This window comes from Ahaetulla prasina, chromosome 3, assembly GCF_028640845.1.
Source record: "Ahaetulla prasina isolate Xishuangbanna chromosome 3, ASM2864084v1, whole genome shotgun sequence".
In the NCBI taxonomy this organism is placed as follows: Eukaryota; Metazoa; Chordata; class Lepidosauria; order Squamata; family Colubridae; genus Ahaetulla; species Ahaetulla prasina.
In genome coordinates this window covers 156,214,295-156,235,145 of record NC_080541.1, presented here as the reverse complement: position 1 = coordinate 156,235,145, position 20,851 = coordinate 156,214,295, and the positions used below count along the sequence as shown (strand labels likewise).

Genomic DNA, 20,851 nt, shown 5'->3' with positions numbered 1-20,851 from the left:
CACTGATTTTCTCTGGGAGTTCAAGGGAATATATATATTCTATTCTATTCATTTATATCCCAAAACATCCCTGTGAAATATATTGGTATGAGAAAAAAATGATTGAGCCAGTCATTCAGTGGACTTTATGACAGTAGAACCTTTTCATATTTAAGATGACTAATGAATGTGTATTTGGACTCTGCAAATTAGTTATTCCCCAAATATGAATTGTGTAGGCTTAAGAGAAAGGTTGTACTGTTTACAAATCTGCAGTTCATTCTTTCAAGATGGTACACTGCTCAATCCAAATTCCTGAAAACCTTTTCCTGTTCCTTGAATTCTTCCAAGAATTACCTTTTCAGCTATAGAATAAACCAGTGTTAATGTCTACGTGGACATTTATTTTGTATGAGATTTTGCACACTATGTACACCCAAATGCATGTTTCCACCTTTCTGCTCTGTACTTGTTTAATGAGGGACTGAGTTTAATCTAATCCACTGACTTTTCTTACACCTTTATTTGCTGAAACCAATGAGTAGACTTATCATTCCCTTATTTCTTTGGTCTTGAAGATATGCAACTAGGTTTTTATTGAGGTATGGCAATTACTGTGAACAGGATTCTGTTCATTCAAAGAGTAGACAGTACTCTTGGACGGGTACTTTAACAGAAGCCTAATGAGAGCTTCAGGTGTTCTTTTTCAGTTCTACTTTTATTTGAAATGGAACATTAACGTAGAATTTATAAGTTAGGGATTAAAGATTTGGAACAATACCCAACATAATATAACATGAAAAGGCAACCTTTCAGGCTTAATAGGACTATTTGGTGTTTTTTAAAAAAATTATTAGCCATGTATTTGCCAATTGAAGTGGTGTACATAACAGTCTTCACATAACATTCAAAAACTATTCATATGGTGCTTAGAAAACAACCTGTACCTGAACATCAGCAAGACAAAGGAGATGGTGCTGGACTTCCAGAAAGAGAGAGAGGAACCTGCCCCACTTTACATTGAGGATCTTAGATCTTCGCTAAGATGGACTCCCAGGAATTTGAAGGAGGGGACTCTGTCCACATAGCCCCCTCCTTCAAATTCCTGGGAGTCCATCTTAGCGAAGATCTCACCTGGAGAAACAACACAACCCAGTTGGCCAGGAAGGCACAGCAGACTCCACTTGCTTAAGGTCTTGTGGAACAACTGATGACCTTCTTTTACTGGTCCACAATAGAAAGCGTCCTCACTTATTGCATTATGATATGGTATGCTGACTTGACAACCGTGGATAGAAAGACATTACAGAGGGTGATGAGCACTGCACAAAATATCATGGGCTGTCTCCTGGTATCACTAGATGAAAACGCTAGGACTCACTGTTTTAGAAGTCAGGGACAACTCATACCCTGTCAGCACTTCTTTACTCTCCTATCATTGGGTAGGAGATATAGAAGCATAGCCAGTCGTACGAACAGGCTCAAGAACAGCTTTTATCCATGGGCTGTCAGGTTCCTGAAGGCAACATAACGTAAGCATGTAGTATGATAGATTTGCAGGGCCGGTGCAACATGTTCATATTGGTGAAATATATCATCATGCAATGTTACGCACATATATGTATAGAGAATTGTACGCACATATATGTATAGAGAATTAGTATGATTTATTGGGTTAGGGATTTTCTTTCTTTACTGTGTTACTGATATGTATTTGTTGGGGTGGGGTGCACGAAGGGTAGCTCAGCCAATCTCATTGTACACGTGTTGTGCTTTGACAATAAAGGTTGAATTTAATTACATCCACTCATTTAACCAGAGTTATGGTATTGCTGAATGAGGTGGACTTAGAATGAGACCTTGTGGCTGCAGTTCTCTCAGCATCTTGGCGGTCATGTGATTGCAATTCGGGTGTTTGGCAACCAGCTCACAATTACAGTAAAGTCAATGTGAAAGGGGATTACAAATGGTTATTATGTGATTGAGAGATGCCATAACTACATAGGATTTGCCCAACAGTAGCAACTAGGATGGCAGGAACTGCTGTTCTAAATTGGTGCAGTTATGTTACATTACACCTTATGACTGACATTTAGCAACATAGTTTCTGATGCCAATTACCATTCGTAAGATAAGGACTATTTGTGTAGGTATTTCAAGTAAAATACTCACTCTAATTATCCTATCTATAAACATGCTGAACATAAAACATTTGTGTTCAACCTTTTAAAAATACTTAAGCTCAACACTCATTTACAATTCCTTAACGCCATTCCCAGCTAAGTTTTCCTTATAATTAACTTTATTTCACTTAGAAAACACGTTATAATTCCCAAAACGACATATAGAATGTGCTATCCACACATTAATCAAAGCAAATGCATAGCTTTTCTATTTCCCCTTTCACAAATCTAGTTTCCAGAAGTTATCATTGGCAGATTCAGTAATTTGTATATTCTTTTGATACACAATTCGTGATTGTTGTTGTGTTTTGAAGATTGAAGATGGTTTCTTCCTAATGAAGTTTACTTTGTTTTCCAGGAAGAAGAAGTTGATGTGAAGCCTGCTGCAAAATGTGAAGCTCCATTCACACACAAAGTTGATATGAAAGCTCGATTTGAACAAATGGCAAAAGCAAGAGAAGAAGAAGAACATAGGAGAATTGAAGAACAAAAGCTGCTACGTATGCAATTTGAGCAGAAAGAAATAGATGCAGCATTACAAAAGGTATTAGTATCTACTGGATCTCCATAACATACAAGTTTTTTATTGTAAGCTAATACGAATCATTATAGGTATATTCATATGGACAAATATTTTATTGTGTATTTATTCTGCTTTTGACAGATCTTTCTGTAGTGGCCACATTAGGGCATTCACTGATCGAACCTCCTCCTTGCCTTGATTAAACTATATTCACATGTGAAAAAAGCATCCTAGTGAAACTGCTATTCTGCTGTGCTATAATCTTGTTTTAATTATTTCCTTATTCTTAAAAAGCTTAAAAGAGATGCTCATGTTTCTCCCTGGCATATTTTATTCTCATTAGTCTGGAAGATGACTGGCCTGTTTGTGTCAGTGTTACGTAGATATTATTCATATCTAACATTTTGCTGTAAATACTATATTGATTTCCAGCAGTTTAAGTCTGCTGATCCTTTTTAATTTAAGGGAACAGCTGAAAATGATCTAATTAACTCTGGTAACCCAAACCTTTTGAAATCCAATTATCAATATTAGTTTCTATTTCTCCACAACTTGTGTTAAAATATTCACGTCTGTTTAAATGCAGAAAAAAGAGGAAGACGAAGACGAGGAAGGGAGTATTGTTAATGGATCAGTGTATGAAGATGAAGAACAGCAAGCTCGTTCTGGTGCTCCATGGTTCAAAAAGCCTCTTAAAAATGTATCTGTTGTGGACAGTGAACCAGTACGGTTTACTGTTAAAATAACTGGTGAACCCAAGCCAGAAGTTACATGGTGGTTTGAAGGGGAAATGTTGCAAGACTGTGAGGATTACCAATACATTGAAAGAGGAGAAACATACTGCCTTTACTTACCAGAGACCTTCCCAGAAGATGAAGGAGAATATATGTGTAAAGCGGTAAACAGTAGAGGAACAGCCGCTAGCACCTGTATTCTCACTATTGAAAGTAAGAGATAGCATTTCACAGGTTATCAAGTCTTCAGTTCTTGTTCTCTGTTGATTCTCTCTTAACTCCTCTTTCTTCTTTTCTCTCCCTTAGCTGATGACTATTAAATATCCTACCATTTCTGGAGCTTCCTTCCCTTCATCTATCTTTTTCTCCTGTGGTGGGGCCAAGAAGTTGTCTATCATTCCTCAAGTAGAATATTTTTCAGACTGAAATTCGGGCAATAAAAGTTTGGCTCATTTAACATATAGCAGTGCAATCTACAAATGGTGGCTGCTTATTTATGCTACTGTACTGGTCCATGTGATTATGTTCCATTAGGCAAATCAAACTGCATGAAACGGTTTGCCATGTGGTTCTGGAACCTTTCATTATGCCAACATAAAATATGTGGTCAAACAAAGCACTCTTGAATGCACTAAATGGGAAGAATAATTGACCAGGAAATCTCAATTCTATGTTTGCAACTTTAATTTTATGCCAAAACTACATGGCAAGTTTGTAGTTTTTAATCTTTTAGCCAAGACCAATACTTTCTACACAAATGTTTTGATCAGGGCAACTTTGGTGGCAAAAAAGTATGTCCTTAGCTAAAAGGTAACATAGTGTTTTAAGTTATGCTTTGCTTAACATTTTTCTATTAAATTGTATGAACAAAATAAAATCAAGATTATTAATGGCCTGAAACCAAACGTATACTATTAAATTATGCATTCAGCTGTAAATTAAGTTCTTAAAAATCAAGCATTTGCTTTTTATATGGTATTAGATGATAGATTTCAGTTCAGTATTCCAGACAAGATGCTGGGCAAATCTGCATCATATTCAATTTGTTAGCGTAACAGTGGGTGGCTTTTCAATTTGCATCTCATTTTTATAGAACTTAATCATCTCACTATTATTTCCAAACTAAATAACATATATTACTAATACAGTTATAAATCTGGAACAGATGAATAATAGGTTTTTTTGGGGGGGGGGGAATGAAAAGTAGTTAAATAAATCCCATCACATAATTCACATACATTTGCAAATCTTCCAGTTGGTTTGGGCTTGTATTTTAGTTGCCACAGCAAGTCAGAATAAATTTTTATGCAGGAGATTTTTTTTCTTAAGTATGTACCAAAGTACTTATTCTGTATTCAATGGGAGGATAATAAATATGTTCTGTTCCTAAAGTTTAATGTTTTCTTCTTTATCAAGGCCGTAGCATTCACCTTTTATAGATTTTTGGATGTACAAATATTTTTTAAAAAATTCCATTCAAAAATTAAATAATGCAAAGGACAAATTTTCATCCATTAGTTTACATTTATTGAGAATTCATACAAAACAGTACAATTAATGTATTTTCATGAGTACATACATTGTCAATAGGCAAGCTCAACACAACATACTGGAAAGCATTGGATTTACCTCACGTCCAAGCTGCATCTGCCTAAGATACTTCCCATCACAGTAGCCTTTAAAAGACAGTCTTCTTTTTTAACACGGGTAGTTTCTGCAGAGAACACTATTCTCAGGACAAAAATGCCTTTCATGCATATTAAGATAAAGTTGCATAAATGTAAGAGTTTGATAGGGTACTACAAATAGAAAAATGGATCTATTGTACATATTCTGTAGGACCCAATGTTTTACTTTATAAAAACCCTAATACACAAAGAAAAATGTAAAATTCTACCCTCACACTTATGAAATGTATCCCAGTTGATAATATTTTTAGAAGAAAGGATTAGTGAATGATACAGCCTACCTATCAAGATCACTGAGGTGCAATTTACAAAACTCTAGATAAAGATTGCTTTTTAACTAGCAAACATCCTATACAGAACACATACCAACAGATAATCTAAAGACATTAACTGAAATTAAGATGTTCCTGTTTTAAAACATTCATTACTTTCATTTAATCCTGGGATTCAATTAGAATTTAGAAATACTTTCCTGCTATAACACACAAACTGCACAAGGAAAAACTATCTATGGATTCGGCTCAAAGGTTCCGTATTGAGAGTAGAACACTTCAATCCAACCTTATCTTTCTGAAAGAAATCGGACAAACCAAAAATAAAAGCTATAGTACAAGAAGATGCCTATAGGCCCACCGAAACAAAAATTATTAACACAGATCTTCACCTACGTCAACAACTTTTTCCCCTGTTACATCTCCTGTCTTTGACTTAAATTTCAATGTATGCTGTTTGCTAAAAATGAATAGGAAAAAAACAAGTTTTCTTTTATAATGGTGAAACAAAATTCAACCAAGATGAAGCTCTTCAGCATGTAGCTAGCTTTCATATAAAATTAATCTGACATATCAAAGTATAACCCCCCCAAAATAAAATAAAGTGGCTTGAGGGAATTCAAGTACAACTACTGCTTTAGTTGTAAACGCAAGACATATCCCGTGCTTGACTATTTAGCAAAGTGTAAACTGATAAATAATTTTTATAATTACCACATAACAAGTTATGGAACATTTATGGTCAAGCAAATAGCACTTTAAAGAATGAGAAGCGATAAAAACAGGCAAATTATACCCTACACCATTAAGTATGGGATACATTTAAAATCGGTATTGTTTTTGCCAATTTTACCTTCTACATGGAGCCCTTCTATGGTCCATGCTCATCGGCTCACCAGGGCCATACACTCAAAGGAATCCTCTTTATTGGAAGTAACTACCTCAGGACCTGATTTTATGAGCTATGATTTGGTGCTTGCAGCATCTTCAGCACTGTGTGTGAAAATGAAGGCAGGGTTTTTGAATATTTTCCTTTCATGCACAGAAAAGCAGGACTTTCGATAAAATCAAAACATTTTATTAAGTGACAAACAAAAACTGATGGTACTGCCTTAAAATTGTCTATTTAAACTGAAAATTAAGCTACCTAGGTAAGTCATATACAAAACATTTTAAAACTAGCAAAAATATACAGCAATTCAGCTGAAATAGCAAAGTAGGAAGGAAATTGCTATAAAAAGAAAAGATCTGCCAAACTTGTTAACATATCACTGGCACAATATTTTTTAGAACTATTTTGCAAAAGTAAAATCTCAGGTTCTTTTCCTTCTGCATGAAATAATCAAGCTACATTAATTTATGGTTTATGGTGTATCATCTTAAGATTGAGAGAAACATACAGTATATTCGAATACGTAGTATTTGGGTATAACATCCACATTATAGAAGCATTTGTGAAGGCTGTTGAAGTTCTGACCAATATTTCCTGTATCTTGAAAAAATACTTTATATTCATTTGTAACAACTATTGAGGGAAAATAGTAAAAGTGACTTACTCAAAAATTATTGCAGCAATCCACTTATCTTTAAAAAAAAATAAAGATACACATTTACCCAGAAATGTAAATAATTGTTTCAGAATTCTCATTGGAATGAAACCATGAATAGCAGAATACATTTGGGAAAAGATATTGGCAGATTGCTTTTGAATACACAAGCACAAAAAAATTCTCACAGGGACAACATTGATATACTGAAATATGTATTTATACACTTCCTTAGGTTGTGCTTACCTGTGCTTTTTGCAGCAGAACCTAAGGTGGAAGATCTGGGAAGGCACTGTGAAGTATAAATAATTGCACTGTTTGCAATTAATAAAGATTTTATACTTTAAATGAATCAAAATCAACAGCCTCCATTTGGTGAATGATAAAGAATCAGGTGAATGTTTGTTCTGTTTAGTTAATAACTACACCATTTTCCAATAAGCTACAGACTTAACATGCAAAATATTTCAGAGACTTCATAACCTACTTCTCTATATATTTATTAACTTCTAGTAGTCTTTTCAAAATGTAAATCCTAAACTAAACTGGGATAAAAAAAATCCCTCCTGATTCTACAGTAGAACAAATGCATTTCTAATTATTTTTGCAATAATACTACTTCATTTTAGACCACATTCAGTTCTTCTCTTGCAGCCACTCTAAGTGAACACTCCAAAACAACAAAATGATTTTCTAAAGATAAGGCTAATAAAGATTTAGAAAAATAGCATATAGCTGCATCACTAAATATATGCAGACAACTGAAGACAAAAACAACTTCCTCCTGACAAGCATTTTTAAATGTTAACAATTTATAAGTTGATATCTGAATATATCTCATTTCTAAAACCCTAATGAACAATGTTAGTTCATTGTTGAATTCTTTAGCTAAAGCTAAATATCTCAAAATACTTACCCATACACACACATATTTATGCATATCTAGGTATCTGATTAAACAACCAATTGTAATTTTCTAAAATATCAGCACTGTATTTTATTCCAACATAATATTCACACAGGTATGGCATTTGCATTATGTGGAACACTGACAAAAAGATACTGTTGCAGTTCATCATTTTGTCACTCTGATGTACTTACAGTGCAATGCTCCTTGAAGGAACAATCAAGGATGATACACAGCACAGTCCTCCTCACCCCTACAGAGCTAGTTCTATACTGGCTGGATCAAACCTGCACTTCAACAGACAATGGCAAGACAAACTGTATTGCATGTAATCTAATATATGCAAAAAAGCAAACAGTGGATTTTAACAGAACACCAATTTTCAATTAGAATTATTAAAAGTAAAACGTATGACAGAGACTTTTCAAACATAACTTAAAAACTAGTCTTTCAACATTTAAAAACAGACCTTATCTGAAAAAACCTTTTTTTTTTCATTAAGCATTCCAAGACTCAAAACAGCATGTTTCTACAACAAATGCAATTTTATAACTAAAAAGCATAATAATCCTTACTACACTGAATTCTATAGCAAAGTGCTGCAAACCAACCGCTTAGCACATTTTGTTTTTCTAGATAACTGACTTTAATAATGTGTCTGGAAAATATACTGAAGAATTAAATCATACATAAAACAAATGTTAACTATAGCAGCTATACGGGTCTGGGACAGTGGTCATGAATAAAAAAGAAATTTCAACTGTTAATGCAGAAGTATGTCAAGAAATACCTTCACATACATGCAATTTTTATACAAGTAGAAAGAGAGGAAGATATCAGAATGCTAAATAGTAACATACAATCACAAAAGAAATCCCTCTAAACCTATTCTGGGGAAATACCAACATCAAGCCTGAACTTAAAAGAGAGGGGAAAAGTCTTACTTGTGTACATGTACAGAATTACTAAAAAAAAATATATTTGAATTCTCTTGAGTACCCACATATCCAACTTACCAACACAGGAGGTTTCATATTATTTATTGCAAAGCACAAAACAAGCATTTAAAAGTGATCAAGTATACATTGAAAAAGTACATTTATATCACAAAGCATTGACCACATAATAGTTGCAAATACATTTGCTGGAATGTGTACATCTACACTAATGTACTAAAAACAAACCAATTTCCATTTCTACACAGAAATATTACCTCCTATCAGTTGTGATAGATATTTTGTACATTTCAAAAAAACACTATTTTTAAACCAAACAAAATTATGATCTTCATCAAGGCGTCTGCATCCATACATTTAACAAAGGTTTTTTTCCCCCACATAATGAAGCAAATACTGTATTGTCCACTTCTTATTATTGGCCCTGTGCGAAGAAATACATAAGAAATACACAAAAAGTTAAAGAAAATATTTTTTTAAAAAAATTGCGCTAACTCAGGAGTGAAGCCTTTAAGAAAGAAAATTTGGTTAATGCAATGTTGGTGGCTTCCTGCATGGCTTTCAAAAACCCTGAGGAGAAATTTTTAGATCACAAACACTGAATGTATGCAAAGACAAACACAGATCTCCAGTTAAAAGAGCATTAATTCATTTGCAGTTATGTTTTATCAGGAAAAATGCATACTTCAGAAAGATATCTATGTGGGAGACATGCAAAAACAAACAAAATTCCACCCCACAAAAATTGAAAGAAGTATCTCACTAAAATATTAGCTAAATAATTCAAGACTGTTTTACCTGTGGTGCTGGAGGATGCTGTGGCATTCCTTGTGGACTTGTCTGGGCATAATAAGCTGCCTGCTGTCGATAGTACTCAGCCCATGCTGCACTGTAATCTGGCTGACCTGTCGGTGGGGCTCCAGTTGGAGCTGGAACAGCTTGACCTAGAACAAATGTAGATTACACAACTCTGGTGCCATAAAAGGGGCAGAAGGAAGCTCAAAATAATCTCATTTCTAACGAACATTACCTTGCTTCTTGTAATATTCCTCCCAAGCCTTTGAATAATCTTGTGGCTGCCCTTGTTGACCTGCAAAACCCCCCACATTTTAATGTAAACACAGCTCCCATGTATACCACAATTACAGTCAAGAATACAATGGAAGAGTTCTTTGCCGTTTTGTTTTGATGTATAGTGAAAATCAGAAATAATATTTTAGTTTTTGTTCTAGAGTTTTTAATAGATTTAAAATTTATTATTTTGAGTTCAATTTTTATACAGTAGTCTATTGTATACTATATATATATATGTTTGCTCAACATAGGTATATGATAGGCCAATAATTCACACAAACCAGCCTGCATAATCCAACCTACTTTCGGTTGTTTGAAAATGCTTGGAAATGTATCCCATATTCTATGCAAGTGTGTAGAAAAACTATTTTCATTATATGGTTTATATAATATAGGTGTGGGGACACCCTAAGTGAACTTGCCCTGAAATCTGTATCCAAGGGTATGTGCTCTCTTCCTTCTAAATATTAAAACATCTTCCAATATTAAAAAAACATAGTTTTTATCAAAATACGCTTAATACTTAGGTTGACTTTTGTTTTTGAGGACTAGCATCTAGTAAAAGAATGCAGAATAGCAAAAACTGTTCAGCAACCAGAAAGCTGCTTTTAAATCAACTTATTACTGATTAAACTTATTTTTAATTAAATATTTTAAATTGTTTTCCTATATTAAACTATATTTAATATAAACAATAAAAGAAAATGGATACAGAGAAATTGTTAAGATACATATGGGTCAGTCATTTTGTATTTAAGAAAGTAAATTGAGAGTGGAGTACAAATTTAAAATAATACTAATATCTCAATTCTTATTCATATGTCAAACTGCTATGCATTTATTTTCAGAATAAATTCTGTGATGGATGTTAAGATAATGTCCAAAAGCTCATATAGGTACCTGAATATGAATATATTATTTAATTCTATGGCTTCAGTTTCTCCATTATTAGTTCATTCTGGTTCTTCGGACTATATATAAATTGGTATCTAAAACCAATTTAGGCAGCATACTTAACATCAAAAGGGCATTATATCTGACGATCATGAATCTTCCTACCCTACCTACTTAAATCTAGCTTGAAGTGAATCGTTCTATATTGATGAAAATGTGTGGAATAAAATACTTCAAAACTAAGACAATTCATATTTTGAAAACAGTTGCATTGAGAAAAATGAAGGGCACAAAAAGAAAAACGGATATTACAATATTTTCTAATCCTGTTAATTCCAATTCTGAAACTATCAAAACTAGTTACAAACAACATTTTATTGGGATAGACACATTAATTGTAACTAGGTTGCATTCATATACTTAACGTGTACGAGGGGATGTCACCTCTATGACAATTATCTATAACATTGTATAATGTTGTCAAAATAGTTTGCCAACTACTAATCTCATTGGAGAAAGGATAAAAATTCTAAACTAAAAAAATGAACTTTTATTTATAAAAATAAAAATTATAACATGCTAATTTGAACCTTAAATAATTAGTATTTAAGATTCAGTATTACAAAGTTAGAAGGAATTTAGAAGTTATACAATTAAGTGCTTCAAAAAAATTAACCAGTACCAAATTTTAGCAAAACTCAGTATGGTAAATGGAAATGTATACAGCATTTAGTACAGAATATATAAAATGGATCAAATGATCAAAATCAGGAATACAGGTTACTTTTTCTTATTGTGCTGTGAAAGTAATTTACACTTAAAATCTCTTGCATCTATTAAAAAGGAAATTAGATTGAGAACACTTTGGCAATTAATATTGTGATAGTGAATATTAAGATGGCATAATTTTAACATCTAATTCTGGCAAACACCAGACTAGAACCAATTACTTAGAGAATAGGATTTACAGTATCAGAAGATTTGGGGTCATTTTTTTTTTCTTGCTAGAAGCACTTTAAAGGGCAGATATATTTTTTAAATTAATGGGATTGGATCCAGTTTAACTGCTGAATTATTTAATTTTGGCACAAAAAAATCTGTCTTAACGCATCTGATATGAGAAACAGAAAACAGATCACAATGGAATCTCCCTACAGCAAAGTATCAATACAATCTAACCATAAGCAAGTATAGATAGGCCTCTTCTAGAGTCTGCTTTGATGCCCTCCTATTAGGCTATTCTACTGAGTTTATGGGATTCCTTATTTGCAGAGACTTTTCCCTTGTGGATCCAGGGAGTGAAACTTGTGCTTGTGTCCGTTTTACGATGCTCAAAGACATGCTCTGATCCTCTCAATCATTTCCAAATATGAGGGCCACTCTGATAAATTTTAGATTAATTATCTTTTAAGGGATGCTAACCCCACACTCAAATAACAGGTGGCTAAATATATTCACCATGTCATACAACTGTGCAAAATTTTAAATTAGACGTTATACTATCCTATCGTTTTTTTCTTTCCCAATAACAAATTGTTGTGTTAAACTGTTTCTCATTTTTACTATGAAGACTAGTCAAAGGCTATAATAAATGTATTTGATTTTTTTCGACCATAATGGAACAGTAAAAATTAAAGTTTTGATAAGTCATTTTTTAACTTTTTTGTTCCCATGTTAGCTGCTGGAAACATTCCGACATGAGGCAATGGACTGGATTCACTTAGTGGCTTTTAATCTCAAGTACTAATATTTCCACTAAAAACTGCTTTGGCAGTTTTGGAAATGTGCCCAGTTTAAGTCTATCAAATAAACCTTATTAAACGTAACTTTTCCCATACAAATGATATTGCTTGCAAGACTACTCCTAGTTGGTGTTTTGTTGTAGAAATCAAACTACAAATATTAGATTGCAGAATGCACTTTTTGCTCTGTAAAAGTAAAGATGCCATAAAAGCTTTCTGTACACTCAAGTCACAAAAGGAGCTTTGTTTTTTCAAAATAAAATTGTGTTATGAATCAGTAAAACTTCTGAGAAGTAAAATTTAAAAATCAAAAGTAAATAAACATACCCATTTTTTTATAGTATTCTTCCCAAGCCTTGGTATAATCTACCTGCCCTGCTGGTGCTGGATTTGGTTGATCTCCTGATTGAACAAAAAATAGTGTGAGTAAAATAAAAAACTAAAAAGATTCAGTTCCAATCACCTACATTTTATTCTAATGAAAGAGTAAAAATCTTACATCAAAAGTTAACATTTTTGTTTTCAAATACTTTGCATGTCTCAGTTTAGAAATGCCTCATTTGCACCTATCATGCACAGAATTTTAGCTGCAGGTGCCCCATCTTTTAACCATTAAGACATGTACATTTCTTTATCTGGGGAGATACTTGGAAGAATATACAATTCAAATTAAGAACACGATTTTTGTTCAATTCGTGTGTAATCATTTGACTGGAAATATAATATAAACCTTTAAATCATTAAGTTGATCTGAATTAATTTTAGATTCAAATTCAGTTTTTGGGTTTTCACTAGTGCAGTCATAGTATGTTCTACTGGACTATATTTCACAATTCCTGCTGATTATTGTCATCTTTCTCTTATATACTTTCAAGTTAAAACTGAAATCCTGCATTTTTTTTCGAAACCAAGCTTGAATGGTATTAACTTCACAAGCCTATTACCCCCACCTCTTTTACACAGTGCAGGATTTTATACCCTGATTTAATAGCCATTCAATTTCAACGAAGTTGAATAACCCATTTCTTGTAAAGCATAAACTAAAAGCTAAGATAATGTATACAAACTCCAGACTGCAGTAGTGAAACGGCAAGTCTAGTATTGCTTGGGGTTCATTCCCATATTACCAAAACATTTTGGCATATTGTATGAATTCATTTTTTCCTGAGGAATAACTTTAGAAAAAAAATATTTCTTGAATTCTGGACACATTTTATGAGAAGGATGATATCCTGGGAGTTTTATTTAATTGGCTCAACAACATAATTGCTTGGAATATAAGAAAACTAGTAAAAAAAAGAGATATGGAGATTACTGGAAAGTTGCCCAAATCCCAGCCCAATTTTGGTTAAAATTCTCATCAATCAAACACCTTATCATAAATTAGCTGTCCCAAACATCTTTAAGATATCTTACTGATTTTAGTACAGAAACTAGCTTACAACATACAAAGCTTCAAATATTTAATTGGTGAAATTATAATAAAACAATTCTTTCAAAATATTGTAAGATTTGAATAAGATACTTTAACTGTTAAAAAAGCTATTGTTGTGACCCAGGTTCCTGGACCCGGACTCCTGGATTCAGAAAGTGAGGGAGAAGACCTGGCCAGCCCTGCTTCTCTTGAGCCCTTTCCCTCCCTGGCACCCACTCAAAGGGAGGAGGAGGGGCCGGCAAAGCCTGATTCCATGGAGCCTCCTTCTGATTTGGCAACGCCCCAAGAACAGTTTTGGAGTGATGCAAGGTTACGTAGGCGTGATCGGCGTGCGCAGCAGCGGAAGAGTTGGGACAAAGCCAAGTCATAATTGTCATGCAGTGACATCTGCAGAGACTATAAATAGGAGGCGGGACTTCCTGGTTTTTTGTCTTGGACAAAGTAATGAATTTGGGCGGGCAATCTGTATCAACGGAGGGAAGAATATATTCGTGAGTAATTCTGGCTTTATCTGTAATTTCCTTGTTATCTCCAGAAACTTGGCAGGCCCGTGGGTAGACGTAGCCAGGACATTTATATATATGTAAATAAATCAGAAAAGGAGGCCTCTGACTGACTCTTTGCTGGGAGTATTGGGGGAAGGGAAACAGAACAGCTATTTTGGTATTTTTGTTATATTGATACAAGCACGGTACCTTGTCCATTAGTCTGAGTGGCAGGTGGTGCACTAGGTGGAGCTGCAGGGGGTGGCTGTGCTTGCTGTTGATAGTAGTGGGCGTAATAGGCTGCCCATGCTGCTGAATTAGGATCTGCTGGCTTACCTGAAAATTACGCATGATATTTAGTTCAACATCTCAAGAGATCACTAAGATCAGTTGCCATTTACATTCATTCCTATGAAAGATAGATCTATAAACTCTCCAAAAGTAACTTAATCTGCTAACATTCTCTCTCTCTCTCCATCCATCTGTCCATGTAAGTATACAAAGTGGGGTCTGTACCTCAATGGTGTGTTTCAATTTTTTTTACTACCGGGTCTGTGGGTGTGGCTTGGTGGGCGTGGCAGGGAAAGGATACTGTAAAATCCCCATTTCCTCCTGATCAGCTGGGACTCAGAGAATAGATGGAGGCGGGGCCAGTCAGATTTTTTTATTACCGGTTCTCCGAACTACTCAAAATTTCTGCTATTGGTTCTCCAGAACTGGTCAGAACTTGCTGAAACCCACCTCTGCTTACCTAGGATTGTTCTTCAGTCAAACTAGCATTATTTTGGTTTGTTTGATGTGAAAGTCACTTTTGGAATTGAGGTGTTGTTTAAGATTTGGACTGCATTTTATGCAAGCTTGAGGAAATGCAATAAATCCTGTGGTACCTTCTTTTGAATAATAAATACATTTATGGTTGGTTCAGAAAGCAATTCCACTAGTTGTATGAAGTCATATTTTAAAGTCATATTTTTTAAATCAAAAGTATTGGTTCTAAATTTAACTCCATATTTAATTCAGGGTAAATTTTAGCTGACATATTCAACATACAGGTAATTGATTCATTACTGTTCATAGCCCAGATATCATGGCATTGGAAAGTGGCTTTATAGTCCATAAATAACTTCTGGCAGTTGCAAAATGTTGCACCACCACTCCTATAGTCACATGATCCTGAACTGGATGCTTGACAACTGTTCAGAGTTTGGACCAGCTGTAAAGTGGCCTGCGACCCTGTGTTTGCCATTTGCAATTTTCTCTGTCAGATTTTAACTTTGTTCCTGCACCTGTTGAAGGAGTTCCCTTCCATACAGAGGGGAGCTGAAATCGTTTGGTAGGCAGATCTTTTTATAGCCAGCTCCCAAAATCCAAACACAGTGGAGGGGCAGCACAGTAAAGTAAGGAGTATGGGGTATCTCAGACAGGTGGGGGAGGCCCAGGGCAGTTTGGTGCAGGCCAGGTGTGGCTCTCTGTTCAGGAGCTTGGATTTTGAGCCCCTGAGCAGAACTCCCCAAGGTCTCCTGCCAAGGCACCCCATGCTCCTTATGTGGGACTCTCTCCATTTAACAACCTGCAAGATTGCTTAACAACCAAACTAGGAGTGCTGAGATTGCAGTAGTTGAGAGAGGCAATCAAATGGGGGTCTTGATTAATGACCACTTTACCCAACAACTGAGATTCCAGTCCCAATTGTGGTTGTTAGTCAAGGATTATGTGTAAACATAACTTATAAACACTGGGTTTTCATAACTATCTGTGCTTAAATGTGTCTTAATGTTTTCGAATGACCCTATTCACAAGTAATTTTCATATTTCAGTTTTAATTTGCTATCAGTTTTAATTTGCTATCATATGGCTTAATGAATGATTTAGCTTATTTTCTTTACTAAAATATGTGATTAAAGTGTATCTCATTGCAAACTAGGACCATTTATACATTTGCTTTTACTTACCAGGGTCTGGGGGATTTGGTGGTTGCCAATGTGGATATGCATTACCCCATCCTTGTGGAGCATATGGTGCTGGAGGTCCACTAAAATGAACATGTAATATATAATTAGATCAAGTAGTAAAATAGCTGCTGCAAAAGCTAGATTGCAATCTACTAAGAACATTCTGATTATCTCCATAAAGAAGAGAACTGGCCTCGAAAGCATACAAGAATCCCGTCATATATATGCTTCAGAACTAATGATTTACAGCACATCTAATATGAATTAAACAGTTTATAATATATATTTTAATTCAGAATATATGTTCAGTTAAATGGTACCCTTTCTCTTAGAGAAATCTCTAAAGTGAATGCTTCTAAGAGTTTGGTTACAGAACAAACACATTTAAAAACTGCATAGAATCTACAGATGAAATCCAGATCCCAATCCAACAAGATCTTGCTCTGCAAACATATCTACTAGTGTACAATACTTACTGAGGTGCAGGACCAGGAGGGCCAGGGGTATAAGGAGCTGGATTGTAAGGTCCCATTGGAGCCCCAGGAGGTGGCCCAGGGGGTCCATGTGGCCCAGGAACAACACCATGAGGTCCATGAGGCACAGGGGGCCCCAAAGGATTTACTGGACCCTGTTAAGGTAAGTTATAATAGTTAGGGTATTCTGCATCAATAGCAAGTATAAGATTACACTGTACAGATAGTCCCCAGTTTAAGAACACTGGACTTAAGGGAAACACCTACGTAGATACAAACAGGCTATTACTAAAACTGGTGGAAGGGTTCTCTTTCCTCAAGCTGATAAACTAATGAGGATATACATTTTTAATATGTAGCCTGTTTTCAACAGTTCCTAAAAACACTGCATGGCTTGATAAGAAAAACTTTGCTCGTGGAAAGTTGATAGGAAAGATCACAAATTAATGTGTATGTGGAATGCTGCAACCATCGTAAGTGCAAGCCACTTGACAAGCACATTGGGACAGCCAGAATTCAAAGGACTGGTCCGAACTGTATTTCATTCAGTGCATCATAACTTTAGTCACCGAACGAATGATCATAACTTGAAGACTATCTCTAACATAGCTGTTATCTCCTTAGCTTGCAACCCCTCACATCAGAACAGATGAGGGCAGAGAAGTAAGAGATCAAAGGGAAGTTTACTCAAATTACATAGTCTTTGGTTAATGACAGCTAGTTCAAAGTTATGACTATACTAAATGACTGAACAGTAGTTATCACCAGTCCTTTGATCTCCCAGACTCTTGCATATATTCCAACGCAGCACTTGCCACCTCAAGCTCTGCCACTCTTGCATCATGCCACCCCAACCACTCATGCACTCTCTTGCTCCCTTTCCACCTGGCAGCAGCCACTTATTGCATGTTTGCAAGCTGCCTAGGACTTGCAACTTCTTGACAGCTTCCCCCAATTTTGGTTGTTGGAAGCCAGCAGGAAGCTGTGGACATGCTCGCTTAATGTTCCACAGTCCTTGCTTAACAGTAACAGGGAATACTGGGCTTGCCATTGTTAAGCATGCGGACACATTATATCACACTTTGATTGCGTCACCTATTGATGGAAATTCCCATTCCCAGTTACCATTGCAACTTGAGGACAATTTATACAGACATTTCACAATAATTTCCATAATTATTAATTTTCTGTATTTCATATTAGTTAATTATACACTTTTTAATGAATATGTTAAATTCTCATCATTCAGTAGACCGTGCAGAACAAGCAATCCCCATTTAAATTTCTCATTAGATTTTAAGAATAGGCAACAAATTTGACAATTGTAATTTTAAATGGGACTGTTCAAAGCTAGCAATATCATAAGGATCCTGAACAAAGAGAAAATTTAAAAAGCTAACCCTATTCTGTACTTAACCAGCTGTTTGTACAACAAAAACATTAACAAAGAGCTGTTTCCAGAACTCACTCCAATCTTTTCTTCTATGAGCTGCCGAGCATAATCAATCTGTTGTGGTGTCCCTCGAATAGTAAATAATTTCATGTTGGGATCTGCATTTGGTGGAGGATTTCTCTGAAGTTCTATCCTTGCACCAGATTGCTGACTAATGCTCTTGATAGTCTCACCACCTGAATTTACAAAGAAATTATATTATACTGTAATCTATGTAAGTTAACAACCTTAATTAGAAAGAATAACAAAAATAATCTTTGCTTGCTTCTGAAGTGAGAACAGAACTATGTTGGTGACATTATATTACTACTGATATAACATATATAGTTAATATATAAACATTATTTTCTGCATGATCTTTAACCCATTTTTTTGTTAGTAGTTGTTAAATGGTAAATTTTATTTCTTGGAGATCAAGAACCATGTAATTTTGCGTCATCATCTATACAGTAGTCTTCAACTGTGCAAGCTGTTCCAGTTTTAATTCACAGTTGAGATGCTGAAAAACCCTGAATAGCTTTGTTTTAAGAAATCAGAGAAGCTCGGAGATACATTTGCAACATACGTATCTGAAAATAGAACAGTATGTTGTTGAGAGTCCTCAGTTTGGCAGCTTTCATCTTCTATATGAGGCACTCAATCGTGAGTATACAAATAGCAGGAATAAGAGAAAAATACATGGAATGTATTTTCAAATATTGCTTCAACTGAAATAATTACGTTTTTATTTGTGAAGGAATTAACCAAAGATTACAGAGCTAAACTAATTTCGATGTACAATGACAATAAAGACTATTATTATTATTAACTGATTCACTCATTTTGTTGATATCTGGACAGCCGATGTGATTCATGTCTTATTGAAAGTACTATGCTAAATGGGACACTTTTATAAAAATGGAAAAGAAATAGAATGTTCAAGTGCAATTCAGGAAACAAGAGAGGGACAGTAATGGATAGTGAGAAAGCAGTTTAAACTGCTTTCTAAGATACATTTAGAGAAATATATTAGCTGCAATCAATATTATAACCTAGTTAGAAATCACCGAAGAAAAGTCAAAGAATGATGTTAACTGTGAGGTCTAGTTTCAATTCCTTACTGGATATGTAAGACTTTACATATGATCCAATCTTTTTCCTAGGATGGAGGTATCATAAATCCTATTGTAGTTTTGATTTGTAGGATAGAAGGATTCTTATTTATAATGAGGAGTCCATTTCCAGAAGTAATCACTTTCAGTATAAGGAGGCTAAAGACAGTAACATTACTACTGGGTAAAGTTCATTTGCTGTATCTTAGTTGCTATATTTTTCTGTACAAAAGTTCTGCAGCCAGATTTTATTATCAGGGTGATACTTCAACAAGGACCAAGAAGTGGATTTTTCAATGATAACGCCATTTCTTGACCTCAAACAGGAAAATGGCTTATTTATTGTTCTATTTCATGAAAATCAAGTCAGGCTTTTTACCTTTCCCAATGATTAATCCCGTTTTTCCAGTGGGAACAATAAAATTAAATTCTTGCAGTCCACCAGGTGGTCCCATATTCCAATTTCCCTGACCTCTTCCTCTACCACGACCACCAGGCCCTGGACCTCCAGGATTGCCAGCCTAAATTGTGAAAAGAATTGTAATTAGAAATACTGAAAAAATATTGTGTTCTGCAGAAGCATTATTTCTATTTTGCCTTTATAGGAACTACAATTGTCTTAAAACAAGAGAGGGACAGGTAAGACATTTGTAAAAGTCAACAGTATGTTATTTTTCTTCACAGAACTACCAATCAAAACAACCAAACTATTTCATTTAAACAGAGAAAACACTTTTCTGAACAAAACAATAACAATCTTGATTTTTCTTCTTCCCAGTACACTAGCTTACTATCTGGTAATGAAAAAGCAATCATCAGTATTTTGTAAGAGTAATTAAAAACTTGGCTAAACTATTAACCAACCTGAACACTTCGAAGAAGATCTGTAATAATTTCAGCTGCATGCTGACATCTGTCTGGTGGTCCTGTGATCTGTGCTATTCTATCGGGTGTTGTTCCATCATCTACAAGAGCAATAAGTATTTTTACAAGTATTTAAGTATTATAGATAAAAACAGGCAATCTATGTATTTTCCCATGGAGGAACTCTACCTGGTTTAAATTGAATCCTTACACCAGCATCATTCTGTATTTTTTTAATCATTTCACCATTTCTTCCAATTACAATACCAACTGCAAACCGTGGTATTGGTACCTTAAGAAACACAATACATTTTAACAAATGTTAAATAAGAATTTTAAAGCAAATCAATATAATATGTAACTTCAGGAAAAACACTATTACACTCAACAGTAATCAATTGAGCAAGAATATTCGAAGGAGAAATTAGATAGTCTGCAGTATTTTTAAGCATTTTAAAGCCAATTTTATGATCAGTATTTAACAGAGAGTAAAGCATCATAATCAAGATTTGTTTAAATTAGTGAAAGAAATCAGAAATTTATGTTTGTCCATAGATAAGGATGAACTCAGGCTAAAGTACAAATTTGCCTAAGATATT

The 20,851-nt window shown here is 34.6% G+C and overlaps 2 protein-coding genes across 13 annotated transcripts in view; one reads left to right on the top strand and one right to left on the bottom strand.

Moving 5' to 3' along the window:
- NEXN (nexilin F-actin binding protein) overlaps nucleotides 1–4,810 on the top strand; it is a 40,123-nt gene extending 35,313 nt beyond the window's left edge. For all 6 annotated transcript variants that reach the window (XM_058177916.1, XM_058177912.1, XM_058177915.1 and 3 more), the window contains 3 exons: nucleotides 2,521–2,706; nucleotides 3,272–3,632; nucleotides 3,726–4,810. In XM_058177916.1, the coding sequence (XP_058033899.1) occupies nucleotides 2,521–2,706; nucleotides 3,272–3,632; nucleotides 3,726–3,739 (561 nt within the window). In that variant the 3' untranslated portion in view covers nucleotides 3,740–4,810. The remainder of the gene's footprint in view (nucleotides 1–2,520; nucleotides 2,707–3,271; nucleotides 3,633–3,725) is intronic.
- Nucleotides 4,811–4,923: 113 nt separating this feature from the next.
- FUBP1 (far upstream element binding protein 1) overlaps nucleotides 4,924–20,851 on the bottom strand; it is a 28,185-nt gene continuing 12,257 nt past the window's right edge. For 2 of the 7 annotated variants that reach the window (XM_058177903.1, XM_058177906.1), the window contains 11 exons: nucleotides 20,442–20,544; nucleotides 20,253–20,353; nucleotides 19,768–19,909; nucleotides 18,313–18,473; nucleotides 16,848–16,999; nucleotides 16,372–16,451; nucleotides 14,630–14,755; nucleotides 12,827–12,901; nucleotides 9,820–9,879; nucleotides 9,588–9,733; nucleotides 4,924–7,218 (listed from right to left, as the gene is read on the bottom strand). In XM_058177903.1, the coding sequence (XP_058033886.1) occupies nucleotides 7,111–7,218; nucleotides 9,588–9,733; nucleotides 9,820–9,879; nucleotides 12,827–12,901; nucleotides 14,630–14,755; nucleotides 16,372–16,451; nucleotides 16,848–16,999; nucleotides 18,313–18,473; nucleotides 19,768–19,909; nucleotides 20,253–20,353; nucleotides 20,442–20,544 (1,254 nt within the window). In that variant the 3' untranslated portion in view covers nucleotides 4,924–7,110. Of the gene's footprint in view, nucleotides 9,214–9,587; nucleotides 9,734–9,819; nucleotides 9,880–12,826; nucleotides 12,902–14,629; nucleotides 14,756–16,371; nucleotides 16,452–16,847; nucleotides 17,000–18,312; nucleotides 18,474–19,767; nucleotides 19,910–20,252; nucleotides 20,354–20,441; nucleotides 20,545–20,851 lie in introns of all 7 variants that reach the window. The other 5 variants (XM_058177905.1, XM_058177910.1, XM_058177904.1 and 2 more) reach the window with 4 other exon arrangements.